At 30.2% G+C, this 25,957-nt stretch overlaps 1 protein-coding gene across 2 annotated transcripts; it reads right to left on the bottom strand.

Annotated features, from left to right (window-relative positions):
* Positions 1–1,991: 1,991 nt before the first annotated feature.
* cyp33 (peptidylprolyl isomerase cyclophilin-33) lies at positions 1,992–21,838 on the bottom strand. Of its 2 annotated transcripts, XM_075368814.1 has the most exons (8): positions 21,710–21,805; positions 19,763–19,962; positions 19,494–19,663; positions 18,944–19,105; positions 17,253–17,456; positions 10,148–10,329; positions 6,193–6,259; positions 1,992–2,139 (listed from the first exon to the last, which is right to left on the bottom strand). In XM_075368814.1, exons 2-8 carry the CDS (start codon positions 19,779–19,781, stop codon positions 2,071–2,073), a joined length of 873 nt encoding a protein of 290 aa, XP_075224929.1. In that variant the 5' UTR covers positions 19,782–19,962; positions 21,710–21,805; the 3' UTR covers positions 1,992–2,070. The 2 variants fall into 2 exon arrangements, with proteins under 2 accessions (XP_075224929.1, XP_075224928.1); XM_075368813.1 differs by lacking the exon at positions 19,763–19,962 and having other exon boundaries at positions 21,710–21,838.
* Positions 21,839–25,957: the final 4,119 nt, after the last annotated feature.

Raw genomic sequence — 25,957 nt, 5'->3', positions numbered from 1 at the left:
GCATGGTCCAGGGTCGCCAGATTTTGTTTTCTCACCTAAAAAACAAAAGTGTAGTCTTTTCTTGCCTGCGAGATCCTTTTGTCCCACAAGTTCTCAATGTAGAGCCGACTGCTATCTCTCCTCATGTTAAATTTTTAGGTTAGCTTTTTACCAAAAAATAGGTAAAAAACAAAGTCAAACATATAAAACAATTAAATATGAGATGTTTAAAAAATCTAGATATGCTATGAGTCTTTAGCAACACCAAGTGGGGAGCCAACCACCAATCATGTATGTTTATTATTATCTAGTTAGGTCCCATTTGAATTATGGTTACATTGCCTACTCTTCAGTGCATCATATTGTCCTTAAGATGCTGTAAATGATAAACACAATCATTTAGGATTTTTTTTTTACAGGGATAGACAGAGAATGACTGATGCATTTGGGGTCTTCCCATATGGTAGGCATTTGTAAATAAATTGAAAAGAAAATGTCACAAATTGACTCGAAATGCTAGTGGAAGTAGTATCATCTCAGTAGCAGATTAGGATCACAAAATGATAGACAAAGGTAAAATCATCAAAATAATTGATGAAATATTGAATGAAGAAAACACGCATAAACAAGCTAAAAAAATTAAAACTTGTGGACTAGAAATAAAAAATGTTGTGTTCGTTAAACTAGACTTTTTATTCATGTAATTTCAACTCCTATGTATTTCACTTATAGGCCTAATTCAATACTTAGAAATTCAATATAATTAATACACACCTCATTTTGCGCTTCCCATAAGTCAGCACCCAGGCAGATGCTCCCTCATGGTTTCATCTCTGATTTCCAGACATAAATAACAGAAAATTTTGTAAGTGTTGAAAAGAAATGTATTTGTAATCGAACAGTAAATATTTGCTAAAAATTAGATGAAAAGCAATCTTATTGTTCAGGGTGAGGAGCTTGGTGAAGTGAAATTTCTTGGCACAATATAAAAGTTTTGCAAATATTGATTGGATTTACAGCAACAGTAATGATTATATAAATTTTTGTATTCTATTGTTTTGTTTTTTATTTACTTTATTCTATTTATATTTTATTCAATTCCATTGTTTTTATTGTCTGACAGAATTTTGAAAAAAATTCATTTTTTGATTTAAAAAAAAATACTTTATGCGAATACTTCATATTGTTTATGTGAATATATCATATTAGAGATATTTGCCACTGAATCTCTATATTTTAATTACAATTATTAAAATAAAAACATACTTTTTAAATGTAGTAGGAAGGAAGGAAGACTATATTGAAGCAAATCACGAATATGACATGATCACAATAAAAGCATGAAGTCTTGTAACAGCACAGTTTTCCAGTTGATGGATGTGTTGCTCTTTTTTAACGAAGGACAATTGATAGAGTGAGGAAGGGATGGTTAGATATCAGGAGAAAGTGACAAATTCTGTACAGTGGCAACTTTACTTCTTAACTATTGTGTCAAATATATGTATTCCCTTATCTGTGACAGTATATACACAAACAAATAACATAATGTGTAAAATATATTCTGCTGTGTTATACTTATTTAAAAAAAATTTATTATAGTGTTTCCTTTCAAGACAGCATTCGAAAATATGATAAAAGGTTGTAAATGACCTAGTCTATATAGAGTCGTTATTCATTTTAGAATTTTGTACTACTAGAAAAAACCTAATGTAATGTAGTCAAACTGAGTCCAGTGATAGTGGGATAGACTTTATCTCCAACAAAACATACATTTTCTTCATATAGATTGCTGTAATTTTACGATTATGTTGTCTCTGTTTTACAAAAAAAAAAAAAAAAACAGCTTACTGTTTCTGCATTAAAAACATTTCCACTTTATTAAGGACCTTCCCTATGAAAGGACTGAGACAGAATTTTTTCTGCTTTATTGAGAGACTGTTGCTTGTATGAAAGTTTTATGAATACATTTTGATTAAATTACAAATATCAGTAATTTCCTGGGAGAAACAAGGTTTAAAAAATATACATATTTATTACATAAATATTTATAAAAAAGAACAGACATTGCATAAATAATTATTATGAAAAAATTTATACTAATTCTCCACAAGATGATATAATCACTTTTTCCATTGGTAATCCAGCTTTTGTGCCACATTTCTGGAAATAAAAAGGAAAAAATACATAATATTAGCCTAACACTAACATATCAAAAATAACAGACAAAATTACATAGCGACAGACAACATTATCATTTAGTAAAAATGAGTAAAATTTATCATATCTGTAACAAAAATATATTTCCAGTAATACTTTGCAACAAAAAAAGTTTTATATCTGTGAATACTTCAGATTAGCTCAGTTACTACCTCTTCAGGTTTTTTTTTGGGGGGGTGAAAAAACTTTGTTATCATACCCTAAGATAATACTAGGAATAAAACTGAAATAATAAAAGAAAAACAACAATTAGGATAATATATGTAACGTAAATAACAAAATAATATCAAAATTTATGATGGGTTAAATCTTATTAAGTATATTAATTCTTTTTAGAAGTAACAATACTCAGTCTAGTACATTCTTGTCATTTCCTATAACATGCCGTATGTCATTGCAATTTAAATTTGTGACATAAGGCCGCATAACATACACAGTCTGCAAGGATGTGGTTGGTGCACAGTCAAGTAGAATTACTGTAACAATTTTACTATTTGTCTGGTCCTTTCTGTATTTCTTTCCTCATAAAAATAATATACATTCTTCTTTTGCAGACTGCAGGAGCTACTTGTTTTTGAACATTTCAAAACCCTACATTACTTTCAACTAGCTAGCCTACATTTTCAAACAAAATATTTTCATCACTATCTACACCAAACACTACATCAAGTTTCTTGCTTATTAGATCACTCATATACCAAGAAATTATTTTTATCATTTACTGAAGAGAGAGGCGCCTAAACTTGCTGTAGTGTTAGTTACCTCAGGTTTTGTCTCTCACTTAAAGTAATCCTTGGTCTGTTATTTACTACTGCTTATCATTCCTCCTTTATTATTAATTTTTTGATTTACTCGTACTTGATTTTACAATAATATAACAAGAAACCAAAATTATAGAACTTTCCATTGATCTTAATTACATTTAACTTTGATATGTTCATTATTTCATTTTTTAAATTATCAAATCTTTTTTATCTAAAACATTCGCAATACATACTTAACTTGAAAGTAAATCAGAGAAAATGTAACAGAATAAAATGTCTCACAAGCAACTAGTGCTGCCATCTTGTACTTTCATACCCTTCTACTAACATAAACTCATTGACTCACACCCTCTCATTATCTGTTAGTTGCACTGTTATGGAGTCGAGTACGGCAAGACAGACTATTTTTAATTATGTATGATGTAACATGTTTTATGTATTGTTTTAACATGTCTAAAACAACATGCAGTGACTGAATTTTTAACAGCAAAAAAGGTAAATGCTAATGACATTTTTCAATGTCTAAAACCTGTTTACGGTGATGAAACTGTTCATCAAAGCATCATGAATAAATGGGCAATAAATTTTTGTACATCAGATGTTGGTAATATGAATACCGAGGGTGAACTCACAGCAGTCAAAACCATTTTCTGACATTGATGAGAATGACCAGGAGGTGGATAAACTGAATAAAAAATAACCGTACCATCACACAATGCATTGCCATCCAGTTGGGCATATTGAAAAGACAAGAAGAAGACATTATAGCAAACCAGGCTACTATAAACCCTATTAGTGGTGGGTATCATGAAACCCACAGAAAAGAACAAACAATAATGAAAGGAATGCAAACAGCTTCTGAAATGTTACTGTGATGAGGGAGATGTCTTCCTTTTCATTATTGGCTGGAGACAAAACTTGGGAGCATCATTACTTCCTAGATGTAAAACAACAGCGCATGAAATATCGGCACTATGGTTCATCATGATCAAAAATTCTCTTGACAAGTGTTCTAGGATTCCAAAAACATTTACGTGACTACCTGTAAGCCACCGCATCAACTGTAAATTCCATGCAATACATAGACATTAGGATGATGAAATAAATGCAGTAAGGATCAAGGAAATACCACCACCATTCTTCAGTGATGGCATGAAAAAACTGGTTTATTGTTGTAAGAAATGTGTAGCTGTAAATGATGGTTTCATTGATGTAAATGTCTAAAATTAAATGTAAGTTTCTAAGGCAAACAGAATGCAATTTTATACTGTATTTGTTTCATCTGACTAGCTCTATTTATTTGAAAGTTATGAGCGATTAAGATAAATGTGAAGAATACAGAACAATTAGCTTAACTAGCCGCACATCAAAAATCTTAACTAGAATTCTGATCAGAAGAATTGAGAAGAGAGTGGAAGAAGTGTTAGGAGAAGACCAATTTGGTTTTAGGAAAAGTATAGGGACAAGGGAAGCAATTTTAGGGCACAGATTAATAGTAGAAGGAAGATTAAAGAAAAACAAACAAAACATTCTTGGCGCTTATAGACCTAGAAAAGGCATTCGATAACGTAGACTGGAATAAAATGTTCAGCATTTTAAAAAATTAGGGATCAAGTATAGATTTAGATGAACAATTGCTAACATTTACGGGAACCAAACAGCAACAGTAATAATTGAAGAACACACAGAAAGAAGCTGTAATAAAAAAGGGAGTCTGACAAGGATGTTCCCTATCCTCGTTACTTTTTAATCTTTACATAGAACTGGCAGTTAATGATGTTAAAGAACAATTTAGATCCGGAAAACAGTATAAGATGAAAAGATAAAGATGCTAGGATTTGCTGATGATATAGTAACTCTAGCTGAGAGTAAAAAAGATTTAGAAGGAACAATGAACAGCATGGATGTAGTCCTACGCAAGAACAAACGAAAGTAATAATATAGTAGAAATAATGAAGATGGACCACTGAATGTAAAAATAGGAAGAGAAAATACTACGGAGGTAGAAGAATTTTGTTATTTGGGAAGTAGAATTACTAAGATGGACGAAGCGGGAGTGATATCAAATGCCGAACAGCACAGGAAAAATGAGCCTTCAGTCAGAAATATAATTTGCTTACAACAAAAATTAATTTAAGTCAGGAAAAGATTTTTGAAAGTATATGTTCAGAGAGTAGCTTTATATGGAAGTGAAACTTAGACGATCAGAGTATCTGAGAAGAAAAGATTAGAAGCTTTTGAAATGTAGTGCTGTAGGAGAATGTTAAAAATCAGATGGGTGGATAATGTGACAAATGAAGTGTTGCGGCAAATCAATGAAGAAAGAAGCATTTGGAAAAATATAGTTAAAAGAAGAGATAGACTTATAGGCCACATATTAAGGCATCCTGGAATAGTCACTTTAATATTGGAGGGACAGGTAGAAGGAAAAAATTGTGCAGGCAGGCAATGTTTGGAATATGTAGAACAAACTCTTAGGAATGTAGGATGTAGGGGTATATACTGAAATGAAATGACTAGCACTAGATAGGGAATCTTGGAGAGCTGCATCAAACCAGTCAAATGACTGAAAACAAAAAAAAAAAGAAAAATGAGCGATTGTGCATTACATTTCAGTATATATAAAGATAAATTTTCATAAAAATTATGAAAACCAGTAGTTCAATTCTGGTTTACATACTAACACACATTTCTTCATCATGCATCTACCTGTGAATTATTCTCTCTGGTAATTCAATCTCAAAATAAAATAACCTTATAACTCACCAATTTCTCTGAGTCTTTAGATTTTTTTCAATAAAACAATTTCTCTTCTTTTTATAACACGTGGATTTTTTTTTAGGTTTTATTAAAATACAAGGCATAGTAATTTAATAGTACATAAAAATATCAAAATGAATATGTAAAAGTGTACTGCTTTAAAAACAAACAATAAATGTTGACACAAACAAAATTACAAAAAATGAAACTTTTTTTATTAATTAATTTATTACTACTTTTTATCATGAAGTACTCACTACATTGTAACAGGTGTTTTACTGTACTTTAGACTCGTATATAAGCAAAGTCTATCTACATCATATCTTTCAATAGGTTCATAAAAAATCAATATAAATATTACCAAACCATTTTTGTGGACAGAGGTAATAATAAAATATTATTTTGTTAGTTGTTTTACACATTAAAATTATTATATATAAAATTACAATACTTAATTAATGTAATTACTTACTTCCATTTTTTTAAGTACATCTAAGCCACTTAAAACATGACCAAACACAACATGCTTTCCATCCAACCTAGAAAAAGGGAAGATATCATTAAATAAATTAGTATTCTATTCTGATCAATACATAATCATACACTACGCACATCGTGTCAAAAATGGATAGATACATTACTTCACGAATAAAAACAAAATGCCCCAGAATTTGCTTGAATGAATCAAAGGTACTAGTATTACATCGATCCAAACAGCATCACAAAATATACACTTAATTACAAAATAAAAACTAGAAGTCCATATTAATGCTTTATTATTATTATTATTATTAACTAGCAGATCTGGCAATGCTTTACTACTGTTAGATTTGAGTATATACGCATATTAAATGAACACAACTGAAAGTTTGATAACATTACGGAACTTCAAAAAATGTAACCTTTTACTTTGTAAAAGTCAGACTGTAAATAAATCCAATTGATAAAACAACAGAACTACCTACTGGATTTTATTCAAACTACTCTAAACACAGTAGTAGATTCAAAATATTCCTAACTTTCTTTCTACTGGTCAGATCGAGGATTTCAATAGCTTTAAACCTTCTATGGACAACGCAGACCATTTTGCATAAACCCATCTGTAAATTCGTCCAGTAGTTTTTTAATCTATAGCAGACACACATACAAACATTGCTTTTTATATGTATAGAAGAAAGTCTGTTTGTATATTTGTTTATTTCATAAATATCTCGACACCAGCAATGCTTAATATATGAGAGGATATAAATATAAGAAGAAAATCTTTGTTTGTTTGTTTTGTAAATATCTTGACAACAGTGCCACCTAGCGGATATAGTTTTTGCAAAAATTTTCCTTTTCATGTAACTTATATTCTAAATATGAACCAAATCAGTCCATATATACATTTTTCTAAATATCTCAACAACAGCAGGTCCATTTTCCGCAAAAATATTTCTTTTCACATAACTGACACAAATTCTGAAAATGAGCCAAATTAGACAGAAGTGCAATTTTCCCAAATGTCTCAACACCAGCGCCATCTAGCAAGTCCATTTTTGCAGAGGTATTTCTTTCCATTTAAGTAACACATATTCTGACTGTGAGTCAAATCGGACCATAAATACAATTTTTCAAAATTTCTTGACCCTGAGCATCACCTAGCAGGTCCAAACTAATTCAGAAACCTTCACGGACGGGTGCACAACAACTCACCAAAGTTTCATCGCAATCGGATGAATGGTATAAGAATGCATACAGGAGAAACAACATTAATTTATATATATATATATATATATAGAAGATAAATGTATGAAATAACAATAAACAAGGAATATACTCTAAATAAAATCAAAGCACAAAATAGAATTTTATGCAATTAATGAAAATTAAATAAATATTCAGAAAATTATTTTTTTTAATCATTTTTTAAATTAATGTTGAATTTATTTTTAAATATCATGTCTCTTAATATTTTATTTCCACATTGAAACTGGTTCTGAAGCAGTTGCTTAAGCCAGATTCAGTGCTTTCATTTTTCCTATCATTATGAAGTTACAGTATTACGTTAAGTAAATGGAAATGACAACAGGAGCACTGTCCATTGTAACTACTGTCAAATGACTAAACTATTTTCCAAGCATGGCAGCTGTATTTTCCCAAATGTGTGCTGCATGAGGTAGTTTGATTTGCCTGCTGTGCTTAAACTTCACTTGGACAAGTAGTCATGGGCATTGGATATACATCTTAAAGAAACCAAATGGACTACAATTTTAAAAACAGTAATTATATTAACAAAAAAAATAGATATTTAATGTAATTTCTGATTAGTCCTGTCTTTACTGATCATCTAGACCACAACATAGGTAGGAAAAACTTGCTTTCATCATACAATTCACACTATATTGAGAAATCATTCAGCAAAAGTAGTGGCAGTTTTTACACCTTAAGGTAACAAAAAATGAATAACTGCTTCTCTAAGGTGCAATCTGACACTGATATGTCCATACCTAAACAGGAATTAAAATAAACAAAATGTATTAAAATCTAAATGAGAATTTTTTTTCTGGAAAAAAAGAAGATGTTGTGGCTGCACCGAGTGAGAGACTAGACTAGTAGACACCCCCCATTGTATCACATTTCTGTTGCATTGTTGGATCGGCGAGTAGTACAATGAGTGAGCGAGGTTCGTTGTGCAATGCATTATCATTAAATCTTTTAATAAAGAAAATGTTAAACCTACAAAGAAATTTACACTAGATTATTAAAGCAGTTCATTGGTGATGTATTATCAAAGGTACAAATGTATCAAGAGCTATAATGCCATTAAGGAAGGTTTGAAAATGAAGCATATGGTCAACATTCGCGCACCAGTGTCATGCCCGTGAACATTCACTGCATTGAGCGGCTGATTTTAGATGATATTTGCATCAATGTGTGGGAGATGGCAGCAAGAGTTAAAATTAGTGTCGGCAGAATCTAAACAATTATTCATGACCAACTCAAATACAGTAAAATTGCCGCCAGATGGGTAACTTGCCTCCTTACCTTTGAGCAGAAGTTTATGGGGAAGAGGTCTGTAAAAAAATCTTTTAAGAGTCTTTTAAAAAATTATGAAGAGGATGTGGAAGATCTATTGAAGCATATTTTCACAATGGATGAAATGCAGGTCGACCACTACATACCTGAAAAATACACTATTACCTGAAAATAAAGGGGAGTCAATGGAACGACAAGAAAAAGGTGAGGCAGGACATGTGAAACCGAAGACCATGCCGTCAGCCAGTAAGGTTTTGTGTACCGTGTTCAGGGAGATCAGAGGAGTACTGTTTGTTGATTTTTTGCATCGAAGGAAAGAACAGAAAACTGTGAATGTTACCTACTACAGCGACCTCTTACGAGAACATGTAAAGCCAGCTTACAGATTGAAAGCTGCAATATCTCAATACGAAGCGCAATCTGGCTTCATAGACAACGCACAGGCCCCTCACTGCACTTCTAATGTGCAGGATACTTGACTACAGTCTGGATTACAGTCCTGCTCTCTGTCCTTGCAATCATCAATTGTTCGGCCCACTCAAGGACGTATTAGATGGACACCTTTTTGCAATCGATGATGAGGTTAAAGAATTTGATTGCAACTGGTTCACAGCACAGCCAAAAGAATTCTATGAAAAGAATATCTGAAACCTAAAATGTTGGCAAAAGTATGTGGATATTCTTGAAAACTTGAGAAGATTTAATAATTGCTTTATTTATTTTTATAAATAAACTATTTCTACGGACAAATCCTCATTTAAATTTGAACCACCCTTGAGAGATAGATTCCATAGACATAGATTCCAGTTAACTATTATTGTAGCACAGGCTCCTAATACATTATTGACTTTCATGTAATCAACTAGACAAACCAGTTTTCCCTCATACATTTGTCCATTTATTTATTGAATGACATATATATATACATATATTCAAAAGAATTTGCTCTAATGTACTATTTAAACTGTTTAATTATTAATCTTTTATAGAGATCTAGAAAAGAGTTTTACACAGCACAAACTTTAAAATTATTGTAAAGAAAATTGCAAAAGAAGCATGTTTTAATTAAACTATTGTGATGAAAACTGTACAAAGAAGTGTGCTTTAATCATATAATTTTAATTAATTACATCATTTTCATGTTTTGGATAGTAAAATCTTTTGGTAATACAAGGTGACAAGTAGGTAAGTGAAAGTATCGGAAATAATGAAAAATTTTTTTTGATGTTTTAAAAAATATTTTTATAGAGTAAAGTGTGATCAAAATAAATTTTCAAAATATAAATTTAAATATATAAATTAAGAGAAGCATAAGAAGCATACTATGCATTCCAAAAGCTGAATAAACTGCCTATGCCTTTTAAAAATAAACGTCAACAAAATATAAATTATCTGAACATTGTACTCACCAGTCTGTACGAGCAGTACAAATAAAAAACTGTGAACCATTAGTATTAGGCCCTGAATTAGCCATAGAAAGTATACCAGGACCAGTATGTTTTAAAATGAAATTTTCATCTTCAAATTTTTTTCCATAAATAGAACGACCTCCGGTACCATTGTTGTTAGTAAAATCACCACCTTGACACATCTGAAAAGCTGAGTTAAGAACAAAATAAAAGTATTTAAATAACATTATTAAAATCTCTGTCAATATTTAACAAGACCCATAACATTAGTAATGAGAGAAAAGAACGTTTTTTTTCTGGAAGTAACCATTGTCAATAAATGAATGGAAATAAATAGATACATCTCTAAAATAAGAGACAACAAGATTACATGTTCAGTAAAAAATAGAATGAATTTATAGTAAAAAACCTAAAAAATATAAAAATATCATCACAGTCCAAGTTAAGTTCCAAGTAGCTGCTGTGTAAAGGAAACCTACAAGATATACAAATGTTCTGCCAGTAATTGTGCATTCATGCAGTCATGTTCCAAAGTCAATTTTTGTAAATGGCACATTAAGTAGTGCATTTTAGTCACTTAGTAACAGCTATTGCTGAAAAGATAGCTCCAGTAACACGCTATTATAAATACTTCCATACTACCTCACTACAGAATTAACAAATTGCATTCCTTTCAAATAATCGGAACATGAACCACAAAACAAAATATTAATGAATCCATCTATCCAACATAATTATATTCTTTAGGTACTTTGAGCCAGTTCTCTTCTGTTTCAACATTGCCTTGCTTCCATTATTTGCCTTAACGTTTGGATCACTCGTGATCCACCCACTAACTATAAAAAAAAAAGGCGTATCAAATATATAAAAAAATTAGGGGTGTCTGAAAACTCAAAAACCTAAATCTTAAATTTTTTACCTACTGACATTTAAAAAATTTTGTTCATAAAACATTGACTATTCTAAAACATCAGATATATTACACATTAATGATTTTTATATTATTATTATAATGATTTTACATTGTATTGCAAACCGTAAAAAAATCGATACAAAACCATGTTGGAAATTTTAATTAATTGCTGTGAAATGTATAACATGCATGTCAATTTAATCTGTTTGTTTAAAATAGTTTGTTTTCAATATAAATAAAAATTTTCATAGCTGCATTTGAGCCCTCATCATTTACTCATAACTTAATGAATATTGAAGAAAAAGTAAAACTTTAGCGAAAAACAAGCATGAATCTCAGGATTTATATAGTTGGAATAAATATAAAAAAATGAAATACTGCACCTCAAAAGCTTTTATTCTATGAATCTATTTATTTTGCTAATAAGAAACTATATTGTAATAAAATGTTTATTATAATTTTATTTAGTAATTTTTTTTTTAGTTTTATTTGGATATTGAAAAGATAAGGTAGAAAATGTAGAAGAAGAATGGGAGAATGTTAAAAAGGAAATTCTTAAATCAGCAGAAGCAAACTTAGGCGGAATAAAGAGAACTGGTAGAAAACCTTGGGTTTCAGACGATATATTGCAGCTGATGGATGAACGTAGAAAATATAAGAATGCTAGTGATAAAGAAAGTAAAAGGAACTATCGGCAATTAAGAAATGCTATAAACAGGAAGTGCAAACTGGCGAAAGAAGAGCGGATTAAAGAAAAGTGTTCAGAAGTGGAAAGAGAAATGAATATTGGTAAAATAGACGGAGCATACAGGAAAGTTAAGGAAAATTTTGGGGTACATAAATTAAAATCTAATAATGTGTTAAACAAAGATGGTACACCTATATATAATACGAAAGGTAAAGTCGATAGATGGGTGGAATATATTGAAGAGTTATACGGAGGAAATGAATTAGAAAATGGTTTTATAGAGGAAGAAGAGGAAGTTGAGGAGGATGAAATGGGAGAAACAATACTGAGATCTGAATTTAAGAGAGCATTAAAAGATTTAAATGGCAGAAAGGCTCCTGGAATAGACGGAATACCTGTAGAATTACTGCGCAGTGCAGGGGAGGAGGCGATTGATAGATTATACAAACTGGTGTGTAATATTTACGAAAAAGGGGAATTTCCGTCAGACTTCAAAAAAAGTGTTATAGTAATGATACCAAAGAAATCAGGGGCAGATAAATGTGAAGAATACAGAACAATTAGTTTAACTAGTCATGCATCAAAAATCTTAACTAGAATTCTATACAGAAGAATTGAGAGGAGAGTGGAGGAAGTGTTAGGAGAAGACCAATTTGGTTTCAGGAAAAGTATAGGGACAAGGGAAGCAATTTTAGGCCTCAGATTAATAGTAGAAGGAAGATTAAAGAAAAACAAACCAACATACTTGGCGTTTATAGACCTAGAAAAGGCATTCGATAACGTAGACTGGAATAAAATGTTCAGCATTTTAAAAAAATTAGGGTTCAAATACAGAGATAGAAGAACAATTGCTAACATGTACAGGAACCAAACAGCAACAGTAGCAATTGAAGAACATAAGAAAGAAGCCATAATAAGAAAGGGAGTCCGACAAGGATGTTCTCTATCTCCGTTACTTTTTAATCTTTACATGGAACTAGCAGTTAATGATGTTAAAGAACAATTTAGATTCGGAGTAACAGTACAAGGTGAAAAGATAAAGATGCTACGATTTGCTGATGATATAGTAATTCTAGCCGAGAATAAAAAGGATTTAGAAGAAACAATGAACGGCATAGATGAAGTCCTACGCAAGAACTATCGCATGAAAATAAACAAGAACAAAACAAAAGTAATGAAATGTAGTAGAAATAACAAAGATGGACCACTGAATGTGAAAATAGGAGGAGAAAAGATTATGGAGGTAGAAGAATTTTGTTATTTGGGAAGTAGAATTACTAAAGATGGACGAAGCAGGAGCGATATAAAATGCCGAATAGCACAAGCTAAACGAGCCTTCAGTAAGAAATATAAGTTGTTTACATCAAAAATTAATTTAAATGTCAGGAAAAGATTTTTGAAAGTGTATGTTTGGAGTGTCGCTTTATATGGAAGTGAAACTTGGACAATCGGAGTATCTGAGAAGAAAAGGTTAGAAGCTTTTGAAATGTGGTGCTATAGGAGAATGTTAAAAATCAGATGGGTGGATAAAGTGACAAATGAGGAGGTATTGCGGCAAATAGATGAAGAAAGAAGCATTTGGAAAAATATAGTTAAAAGAAGAGACAGACTTATAGGCCACATACTAAGACATCCTGGAATAGTCGCTTTAATTTTGGAAGGACAGGTAGAAGGGAAAAATTGTGTAGGCAGGCCACGTTTGGAATATGTAAAACAAATTGTTAGGGATGTAGGATGTAGAGGGTATACTGAAATGAAACGACTAGCACTAGATAGGGAATCTTGGAGAGCTGCATCAAACCAGTCAAATGACTGAAGACAAAAAAAAAAAAAAAAAAATTGGATATTGATTGCACAAAATCACTTCCAAATCAGTTACTGTGAGAAAACAAAGCATCTGCTTCCTCAAAAACAATGTATATATATATATATATATATATATATATATATATACAAATGAATTTGCTACTGCTTGCTATATTCCTAGAATTCACTTCATTATGTCTAATAAGGTTAAAAATTCAGTCTCAAGTTAAATTCACTAGAACAAATAATATTGCTTTAATTAAAATTCAAAATAATAATTTTTTTTTTAACTGAAATAAATAATGTCATTTTTAACAAATAAATAATTATATTTTTATTTAGCTATTCTATTGTTGATATTTGCAAAAATTGTTAATTAAAATCAAATATCTTTTAGCACTCTCTAACCTGTCAAAAAGTTTTTTCTTTCACCTTTTTGGATTGTATGTATTTTAAAAGAAAATTATTCTTTTGGATTTAGTTAATTTCCCTAGAAGAAAAGCTCAATAATTAACTGTAATTTCTAAGGGAGACGTTAAGAAAAAAAATTTAATAAGTTTTCTAGTATTAAAGTGCAATAACTAAAAATAGTTTGATGAAATTTAGCGGCGGCTGTAATGTTGTCTTAATCTGCAAATGAAAAGATAGTCAAATGAAATAAATATGGTAAAAAGTAAATTTAATTTGCTATAAAAACTTACATTTATTTTTCCACACATTTACTGTTTACAGCTATACATTGCTCCCAACAATGAGCCAGTTTCCTTATTTTGTCAATGAAGAATGCTGGCGGTCATTCCTTGATCCACGATCTTACTGCGTGTAGTTCATCATCTGTGGAGAAATTAATACCTTCAAATCCCTCTTTAATTGCAGAAAGAAGTGAAAATCGCAGGGGGCCAAATCAAGTGAGTATGGAAGTGTACAACAGGTTCAAATTTCAACTTCACAAGAGCTACAGTAATCTTGTGATCAAGCATTATAGTACTGCAGAACCACTGTCTCCATGGATTGCAGATCAGGACACATGTCTCCTAAGGTGTTTTAACATCTCACTGTATCCCTCAGAATTTACAGTTGTCCCAACTGTTAATAATCAGTCGCATACATGTGCTTGGAATCTAAGAACACTGTCACAAGAAGTTTTTTTGAAAAGAATTGCGTTTAGAATTTCTCCAGTTTTTCTTCTGAGTTCTAATAATGCAGCTCTTGAGAGTTTCATCTCGTCACAATACTGAATAGGAAGCCTTCTCCCTCATCACACTAACATCAAAAGCTGTTTGCAACATTCATTTCATTAAGGTTTGTTCTTTTCTATGAATTTGCAAGGTGCATTTAGACACAGGGTTATTTAATTTTTAATGAAAGGTTGGCATCCCTGCCAAATGTTCATTTTTTAACTCCTATTTAAATGAGGAACTTTAAATTTTATTTAAAGAAGGACTTTTAATTTTTAAAAGTCCTTCAGACTGCTGCACTCAGCTCTGTGTGGCTCACACAGCTCATTCGGCTCTATTCACACATAAAAGCTGGTTCTGCAATAAAATAGTTCAGTCTAGTTCCAACATCCAAAGACTCAACTTGTGTTTGTTACAAATGTAACATCAATAAGTATAATAATGTTTTATATATATGATTTATAAGTTCAAGATTATAATAAAAATAATTTACATTAAATTTCAAGTCAAGACTTTTATTTATCTGTATGAACCCCAGCAAACAACAAATATTTAGAATAATTTATACCCTATTATTTAGAATAATTTATTTGGTATAATTTATACAAATTTATTTAGGGTAATTTATACCCACTTTGGTTTAGTATTAAACCAAAGTGGCAAATTATTCAACACCCACTGCAAATAGATTTTGCAGTAGCAGTGTTGTACAATGTGTTCTAATTGTTTTTTTGATATGCTTATCTGGGTGGCGATGCTTTGTTGTGTGATAAGGCAATAATTTTTAATCGATTCATCCACCTTCTTTTGATGTTTTGAAGTCATGGAAACTGATCAATCGCTGCAAAGTTCTTCCTTAATAAACGATTTACAAGTTTATGATGCACAAAATTTGATTGCTCCTCTGCTCACAGTACTTCATTCAACAGTTTCATCACCATAAAAACTTTATATATGAAGATAAATGACATCAGCGTTCACTTTTTTCACCATTAAAAATTTAATCATTGCACATTGTTTTAACATGTTAACATAACAGGTGTACTTGATTCCATAACAACTGTGACAGACAGGAAATGAGAGGGCACAGGTTAACAAACTTTGGAATGTTAGTAGTAGGAGAATGAAACTACAAAATGGCAGCATCTGTTGCTTTCTGTGTCATTTTATTCCCCTGCTACATTACAATGTCTTTACATTTCAGCTGCTCCTTGTAAAATTAATAAAGAAAATTGTTATAATTTTTATAAAATGCTCTAATTATATGAAAATTGAAGAGAGGGCAACTATGAAAATTGAAGAGAGTTAAAAGAATAATGTCTAATTTTTAATTATGTACTGAAGTGCGTGTACAATAAAGAAACTTTTATTACTATTATTAACATTAAATAATTTAAAACCATAGAATGAAAATGCAGGATATTAAGGGATAATTGAAAACCTCTTGACATTCGCACCATAACAAATTACTCCAAAGGTATTACTCAACATCCACTAACTGGTTAAATAATTGTATTTTTTTAAACTTACATCTGTTTTCTTAAAAAGCATGTTGTGTTGGTTTGTTTGTCATGTGCTCACATCATGGTGTTTCGGTTTGTTTGATGTATGTGCTCACATACATCATTTTATTTTCAATGAAGCGCTACCATCTAGTGGAAAAACTGAACTAACTGTATTATAAATATTTATAATTTATTATTAAATTTAAATCAAAGATTAACAATTCTTATTAATATTAAATTAATTATTTATATAATTATTATTCAAACTTATTAATAAAAGAAAGGGATTATTAGTTAATATTTAGCAGTAAAAAAAAAAATTCTTTATTTAACAAACTATTTAAAAGTATGTTACAACAGACTGTGGGAAAAATACTAAGAGAGCATAGCGAGTGGGAAAGAGTCAGCTGTGCGCAGCCACCATGCGCACCATGTGGTCCACTCTGCATCAATAGCATCAGAGTAATAGTAATAAGATGTAACTGCTTATAGATGGAAGCTCTACCATGTTACATAAGGACCCCAGAATGCGTTAGTAAAATATACCTGTGGATTAAATCTTCTATATATATAAAAATGAATGATTGTTTGTCCCATATGCGTTCCTATACCATTCATTTGATTGCGATAAAACTTTGGTGAGCTGTGCACACACCAGTGAAGGTTGCTGAATTAGTTTGGACCCACTAGGTGGTGCTGGAGGTCAAGATATTTTTGAAAAATTGTATTTATGGTCTGATTTGGCTCACATTTTTCCAAAACTACAAAATATTGGTCGAAACAATATAAATTTGAATCACCATACAGTGCAGGCAAGGCTGTGACAGGGAGGCTAGTATTAAAATATTTTGTTTTATTTTCTACCGTATTATAAGATTCAGTAGGTTCGTTATTTTTTTAATAATTAAATTTTACTTTCATATAACTAATTCATGATTGTTCTGAACTTTTCAGTCCAGGAAATTTTACTACAAGATTATTAAACACAAAAAATAAAAAAGATAAAAAAGGATACAAAATCAGGAATAATTCGATGAAATGTACTTCCTTGATAACCAAAACCTTTCTCATGTGTACAAAGACATCTAAAATTTTCAGCTGTTTTTGGAACAATATCTGGGCGTAACATCATTATAATACGACCGACATTTTGTTTGCCAACTGTTATATCAAAGTATACCTGAGGATTCTTCTTCTTCTTATTATTACTTTGTTCATCCTAAACAAAAAACAATAATTATAAAATGAAACTACATTAATAATAAACCAATATATAACGTAAATCCTAGCATATAGGTCAATATTCCATTATCAGAACTGTAATTGAAAATCAGGAGTCAATGCAATTTAGCTCTTCGATTTTACTGAAGCTTAAAATTTTAGTTTTTTTAAGACAGAAACTATAAAATAATTACTACAATACTATTTTCATGAAATGAAAAATGAAACAATTAATTAATGAATAAAATATTTTTCTTTCACAAAATGGTTATTAATTAATATTAACATTTTATATTAAAAATTAATTTGCTCATTAATAGCTTCCTATTATTTCTCTTTTTACTGCTGCAGATTATTTCTTTATCATTTTCATTTGTAATGACTAATAAATTACATTCATAAATACATTTATAATGACAAATATATTTTAAGAAGCGGCTCAATTTTCATTTTACTACATTCTTGTGTACCTAATCTCCATGAATGGAATTAAAATTTCCATAAAAATCATGTTTATCCAGAGAAGTCACTGGGCTCTTAAGGTTGGTAGGAGAGAGAAATACTTAAGAGAGAGGTTTCTCCTCTCAATATTTTGAATGAATTTGTTTTCCATGGATTTAGAGAAGGCATTCACGATTAATGACATGATTGTATTGACCATTACGTTTCTCGGCATTCAATAAGAAATACAGTTCACCACCTTCATTTTATCAATGCCACAAAAGTTTCCGTGCACTACCCTTGTGTGTGTCAATTAATAATCTTCAGCACCCATCTAGCACACAATTTTTTATAACTCAATTTTTCAGACAAAACTTCATAAATCAAAAATTGTGAACTATCAAAGACAACTGAACATGGTAAAGCACCGGTTTTTCAAATTTATTGTCAACATTTTTAATGAAATAATCCATTATCACTGATGGTGGGTTGCTACATTCTTCATCATGAACATATCTTTCTTGAAAAGAACAGCACCACCATCTTACGACAGTGTCATTCATAATATTCGATCAGTAAACATCACAAATTTGCTTGTGAATTTCAGCTCCAGAATTGGTTTTGTCATAAAAAATCACATTACTTTCCGTACTTCACACACGGCAGGATAATGAACAGCTAATTATAATCAGTTGAATATAATCAAGTAACAACAAAACGACTAAACTATTGTTGCTGACATCTGACTATTGACCGAAATAACTGAGCTATGCAAGCACTATCCATTTACATTATATACAGGTAGCAAATTCAAAATGGACCTTACTTTAAAAACATGCCTTGTATTTTAATCAAAAAATTTCAGTATATCAATTTAAGCGGCACTCATAACTGAAATGTGTTGAAATTTATTCACCATGGAAATTACATGCATTGTAAATATTCAAAACTTTAATAAGCGTACAATATACTACACAACTACTTTATTTGAAAACAGATCATATATATTACGATACAAAATATTAAAAGAATTAGAAAAAATACCTCTTCATTATCTTTTGTTGTATTATCACTGTTTAATGTTTCCCCAGCATGTTCTTGGAGCCATGAATCTTCTGACCAAACAGGTCTAGATGAACCTTCTTTTATTTTTTGTGGTTTAGCTAAATTAACCCTTATTGTTCTTCCAAACAATTCGGAATCATTCTGAAAAATAATTCAAATAGCAAGAAATAAGATCCATTATTATTTTTATTAGAAATTTACAATTACGAATTATTCAAATATTCTTTATTTTCCTAATATACTCATTGCAATCTATTTGACTAATGAACAATAGGCAACTACCCCCTCAGCTCATCTGAGATGAGGATGAAATGTATGACATGTAAATGAGATGTGGTCTTGAACAGACCTGGGTTGACTATTCCTGAGATGTGTGGTTAATTGAACCCCAGCCACCAAAGTACACCCGTATCCACTATCTAGTATTCAAATCAACGTAAAAGCAACTAATTATTAAAATATATTTAAAATTAAAAAAACATCATCTATTATAAGAAAATGATAATTAAAAAAGAAGTACAAAAATTACCATGTTATCGATGGCTGCAGCTGCATCTTCTGCCAATTCAAATTCAATAAAAGCAAATCCTCTGTGTTTCTCAGTTTCATAATCCAGTGGTATTTGAATATCAATAATATCACCAAATGGAATAAAAGCAGCGTGTAACACCTTTTCATCTACTTCTTCAGCAAGACCACCTGTAACAATATTAACCCTTAATACTATAAAAAATAATTTAATTCTAGTGAAAAAAATTTTTTTGTCATAAATAAACCATTACATATTCTATACCACACCTTGAAAGAGTAGTCTCATTTTGGAATCACAAAATTTTCATGCATCTACTAATAATCATAGTAAAGATGAAAAGTTCTTTTCTAAAAAATTAATTTCCAGGCGGTAAAAATCCATCACACCAAAAAACTGTGCAACTGGCCATCTAGGATTCTACAGGACCAGTTAAAGAAATTAAAAGTTGATCAGAAGATACTGGAAACTTAGAACAAAAACCAAAATTAAAAATTAAATTGAATTTTAAAGTGACCTATTTTATAGGAACTCTTTAAATGTAAATTCAGTCTTAAAAATCATTAATTAATGGAACTCACCAATCTTTTAATTAAATTCCGAATAAAAATCTACTAGACTTACGAAACAACATTCAAACATAAAAATAATTTTAATTGTAAAAATTGTTAAATTTTAAAAGGAAAGCAGGCTGAAACAGTTAAAAATACAAATGGTTTGAAATATTTTGGAACAACCTTTTTAATTGATAAACAGTATGAAAATAATATTATAAATTTTCGGTCCCAAAATAATAGACTTTCTATTTCTATATAATCAAATGTCATGCTCTAATAAACCAAGACAACTTTAGAAATAAAGGAAATGTATAACAATATTGAGAAATTTTAGAAAAATAAATAAACAAACTAAACAAATATACAAAAATCTTATTACATTACTTTAATGCACAGATTGGAAAAGATTTAGATATTAAAGGAAAATACTCAGTTCATAAGAAAACAAATCAATAGCAAATCTTTAAAACTTTTGGCTTAAAATTAATATCAACTAAAAATTTTTACATGTTTAAACTAAATGCTTGCAGAATTTCAAGTAGATCAAGTTGCAATCTCTAAAGATAACCTAACAGAAATCTTAAATGTAAAAGTAAGAAAATCTGAATTTGATTCAATGTCCCAACCTAAATTATAATTTCTCCCCAAAATCAAAATTAAAAGAAAACCAAACAATATTAAAAGATAATGACCAAAAGCTAAACTTAAAAGAAGGAACTATTGAAAAATGTAAAAACAAAAATGCCGCTGGATTTAAGATAAAGATTGAAATAAATTTAAAAACAAAATTATAGAGTTGGCAGAAGAGACTTTCTCCAGTTAAAAAGAAAAAAGGTCTGGTGGAATAATGGCTATGAAGATGTTCTTTGAAACACAGAAAAAAACATGGAAAAATTATAATTCTAACCCTACAAAATAAAACACTGAAATCTGAATAAAAAATAGAAAAGAAACTTCTAAAATGATTAGAAATAAAAAAAAAAGTATTATGAAAAACAGCAATGTAAAATTTTAGAAGAAATTTTTAAATCCAAATTATCAGGCTTTAACCCAATTTCTACTAACTTTAGGAATGAAATGTGGGACCTAACAATGAATAATCAAAAAAATCTAATACAATTGGCTAAATATTTCGAAAACCTGCTGAATTGCCTCGACCCTAAAGAAACCTTTTAACTTCCAGAAAAATGATCAAAACTCCCAAATTTCCCAACCTCCAAACGCAGAGGAAATAAAAGAAACAAGTTTTTTGTCTTCAGTCATTTGACTGGTTTGATGCAGCTCTCCAAGATTCCGTATCTAGTGCCAGTCGTTTCATTTCAGTATATCCCCTACATCCTACATCCCGAACAAGCGATTGCCAGTAGTTAAGAAAATTACTTAAGCCAGCCCATCATTATAATAGATAAAAGTGGTTCGATTAACTTAAACACAGAAACGTGGCTATAGTTTTCTGGTATCATATCAGCATTTCAATACTAATCTCAATTTAAAATAAATCCGTCATTTTATTCTGATAAAAGCATACAATGCCGTAAGAACGTTCCAAAAGTTTCAACGGAACGGAAAAATGCACAAAGGATTATCGACAAAAATACACTTAAAAAATATATTATGGTTATTATTTAAATTGGTTAAATAATAATTTTCTAATCTTACCAACATAAACTGTACGTTTCTGGTTCGTTGTCATTTTCAGTTTGGAACAACATAACCTAAATTCAAATAATAAGAATGAAGTAATTGATAACGGAATACCAAAGAATGCACAATATATCGTATTGCTATTATAATATTTACCTTATCATTACCGGCGTGACATAATGACACTTGTCAGAACCATCACGACAGTATAATCTGTAATTAACAAGTTAGACGAACTTATTTAAAATCGAGTAAATAAAACCTTTTTTACAGAAAAATGAGAAGTAAATCAATTCTTAAGGCGGGATTTTTCAAACAATTGTGATTTTTCGATTTGAATAAAATATCTTAAGTCATTTTGTTTATTATTTCGAATCGTTATTACCTAGTTGCAATGTACAATAAAATGTATGAATAGTTTGATATCTTATTAACTATAGGAATAGGTTTTTGGATTGTTTAACATTACTTTCAGGTAAAAAGAAATGTTCACAACAAATTGTTGAATTTTGTATCAAGCAGATTGTTAAAAATTATAAATGTTTAAACAATCTCATAAACAGTATCATATTTTAATTATTGGATTTGGGTGTCTTTTAATTTACCTAGTAAACATATCAGCTGCTGAAATAAAGTAATAATTTTAATCAATGATTTTATGGCTGAAATAGCAATCAGTAATTAATTGTTTACATTTATCTCTATGGATGTCAAACATTGATTACATGTTGATGTCAATTACATATGATTATGTGAGATGAGAGAGGCCAGTAGAACACTTAGTTCTTGATTCAGTTGATATGTTTATTGGTCAGGATAGTAATATATCTTTTTACTATTATCAGATGTGGTAAAAACTTACAGGGTTTAAGTTTGCTACCTTAAAGTCTGCTACACTTAAAGGGTCTTTTATTCAGGAGAACAGTTATTGTAATGTTATCACATTCACATTCAAGGTGAAATATGGTCAGACTTTTCAGGAAAGATTTGTTTAAAATTTATATGTTGTGGTCAATATCTTTTTTGTAGCATATTGTTTTATATAAGGTGATTTCCAAAGATTTGATTATTGTTTTCATCGGTATCCCATTAAAACTACTAATTTTTTTATTGAACTTTATCATTGTATTTTACTTTTTGAGGACTTAAATATATATATATATATATATACTTTTTTTTTGTGTGTAAAATTATTATATTAGTATAAATTATACAAACTTTCTGTTTTTCTCTTGCCAATTTGGTAGAAATAATAAATACAGTTTTCTTTAGTTTGCATTATCTTCAATCTTATGCTCAATTTGTAGTGCTAAATGTAAGAGTGGGGAAATGACCCTGTACTCTAAGAAAGAATATATTTAATTATCCGCACCAAAAATAAGTTCCAAATAATTTTTATCTAAAATCAAATAGAACTTACGCATGACTGGTATGATTTATTAGAATAGTAATTTATAATTTATTCATACAACTATGTATATTACTTGAATATGTAGCAAACTGAATGGTTAAGTGAAAATAAAGAGCAATGTAAAAAGATGATAAATACATGTAAAAATTAGTATTCTGAATTTTTATAACTTAACTTAGAAAACAAAACAAAGCATCTTTGGATAAGAAAGACCAAGCACTCAAAATTTAAAAATTTTGAGGAAGTGTTTTTCCTTAAGATTCTTTACCCTGATTAAAAAAAAGTTTAAACAAACATAAACATCCAACCCTTGATTACATTTTCATAACATTATTTCTTTGATTTATTATTTCAAGAATAATTCAGTAATCTTGTATTCTAAGTTATTTAGAAAAAATCTGAAACAAATCAATATTTTTTTTACCCCTTGCAAGAGTGTTTATTTACTGTTCTTGAAGTATCTTCTACTAAATCACTTCCTATCGTATTCACAGATGGGTCCAAGCAGAATGGTACCATTGATAGGCTTTTGTTGTAAATGACAGAACTTATGTGTTTTGTCAACCAGGTATTAAAAGTATAAAATGGTCTTGAATATAATTAAATCAAAATATCAGTCATCCTCATCTGTAGCAAATCATTTAGTGCTATACAAGGTTTAAAGGATTTGTATTCTAGACATCCTATTGTCACTGAAATAGAAAATACAATTGCAGAATTTGTCACATCACAGGTGAATTTCTGCTGGATTGCTAGCCATATAGGAATCCTGGGCAATGAACGTGTGAATTCTGCTGTTAAAGATACATGTAGCTAATCATCTTAAACCACTATAGTTACAACTACTTACTTTATTAATTCCATTACACTTCGAAGAAGGTGTCAAGGTGACTGGACTGCTACAGCTGATAATAAACTCTGACACATCAAAGATATGGTGTTACCATGGGACTCTTTATGCAGAAAAATTTGCCAAGAGGAAGTGATCCTGTGCTGACTTTGATTAGGACATACTAGAACTACTCACAGATACCTGATGTCGGCAGAGAGCGCACCATGGTGTGTGTGATGCGACTGCCACTCATTTGTGCACCACATCCTTGTGGATTGCATATGGTAGCGACCTTATATCACAAATTTAAATCGCTGAGGGACATACGGCGCATGCTAGGAAATGACAGTAATGTACTAGACAGGGTATTGTTTCTTCTAAGAAGAATCAATATCCTTAATAAGATTTAATGATAATCAATCATAAATTTTACTTTGTTGTTAGTATTAAATATTTTATCTTAATGATTACATTTTTTTATTATTTTAGCTTTAATCTTATTACTATCTTAGTTTTCATCTTAGTTTTAACCTTCTTTTATTAATAATATCCAAGAAGGGGTTTTTTGTTAATTTTTGACCTGGGTGAAGATAATGCAAAAGCATTTTTCACCCAAAAAACAAAAACAAAAAACTTCTTATTACAGATCATTTCTTTAATCAAATTTCTAACTACTACCTGAAAATCTTCTCATAGAACAATTATGTAACATAAACTCAATGTTACATTAATATTCAAACGTTTGTGATGATTTCTCTAAATACAACTTTATTAATGTTTATTACATCAGTGATATAAGTAATGATATGTGACAGAAAGATCAACGATTGAGAAATTAAATATCAAAAGAGGATAATACAGTATACCAGTAATGGATGCCTCAAGACTTTTTACTTTTCATGCAGAGTAAAAAGTCCTCTAGTATCAAGTATAAATCTAATAAACAGAAAGAAATTCTTGAAAATATTCTTCTAGATTCTGCTGCTTTATGATAGTGAAATATGGACAGTAGAAAAAAATTAGAACTGTTGAAAGATAAGTTAATAAAATTTTAAATGAAGAGATTTTAAAACAAATAAAAGAAAGAAATTTGTGGCAGAATCTTCCAAAGAAATCTTTTTCCACCAGCTAGGTTAATTTGATAATATAGGGAGGTATAGTGACAGAAGAAGATACATATTGAAATGTACGATTATAAAACAGAAAACTGAGGATATAGTAAACATGAAAGATTAGCACAAGACAGAAAGGTTTGAAAATTTACTTCTAAGTAATCTAATGACTGATAATAAAATGCCACTGGTGCACAAAAAAATTGTTTATTGTCAGATATGTAAATCCTGAATAACTAAAAGTAAGTGACTAAACAAATTACAACTAAATCACTAACTTTCTGTAATGTCTTCACTTCCTGAATTGCTACTTCCTTGTAAGTTGAACAATTTCGGGATATTACAGTATGGTGTCGATGACAATTGATACATACATGTGGGTCCCCCCTGCATGGGTCATTAGGCTGTAATGGCTTACCATAAACGCAGTTTGTTTCCTGATAAATCTTGCTGCTGTAGATCCAAATTGTAGACATCCAAAGCATTGCAGTGGGGTTGGTATAAAAGGACGTACATTCAATCTTTGAAATCCTGCTTCTACTTTTTCTGGATACTTCGATTTATTGAAGGTCAGGACATGCGACATGGAGGAAACAACTTCTTTGTTTTGTTGTGTATTCAATCGTTGACACACAACAACTCCTTGGGCATGTAACTCTTCAATGATTTCCTCTTTGTTGCAGCTCAGTCAATCTCTACAAACAACAATATCCTTTAAGGTATTTAATGTACTGTGCGATGAGACTTCAACGTCTAGTACTCAAATTTCCTTAACTTTAAGTAATCATGATGGTTGTACATCATTCACGGTTTCTACAAACAGTCCAATTGAGGTCTTCCTAACATCCTTTATCGGTCATCCGGCGGCTTCCGTAATGCATTGAGCTATAACTAATAGATTGATTTTA

The sequence above is a fragment of the Lycorma delicatula genome, chromosome 6 (genome assembly GCF_047948215.1).
Source record: "Lycorma delicatula isolate Av1 chromosome 6, ASM4794821v1, whole genome shotgun sequence".
Taxonomy (NCBI): Eukaryota; Metazoa; Arthropoda; class Insecta; order Hemiptera; family Fulgoridae; genus Lycorma; species Lycorma delicatula.
This window is presented reverse-complemented; position numbering and strand designations above follow the sequence as displayed.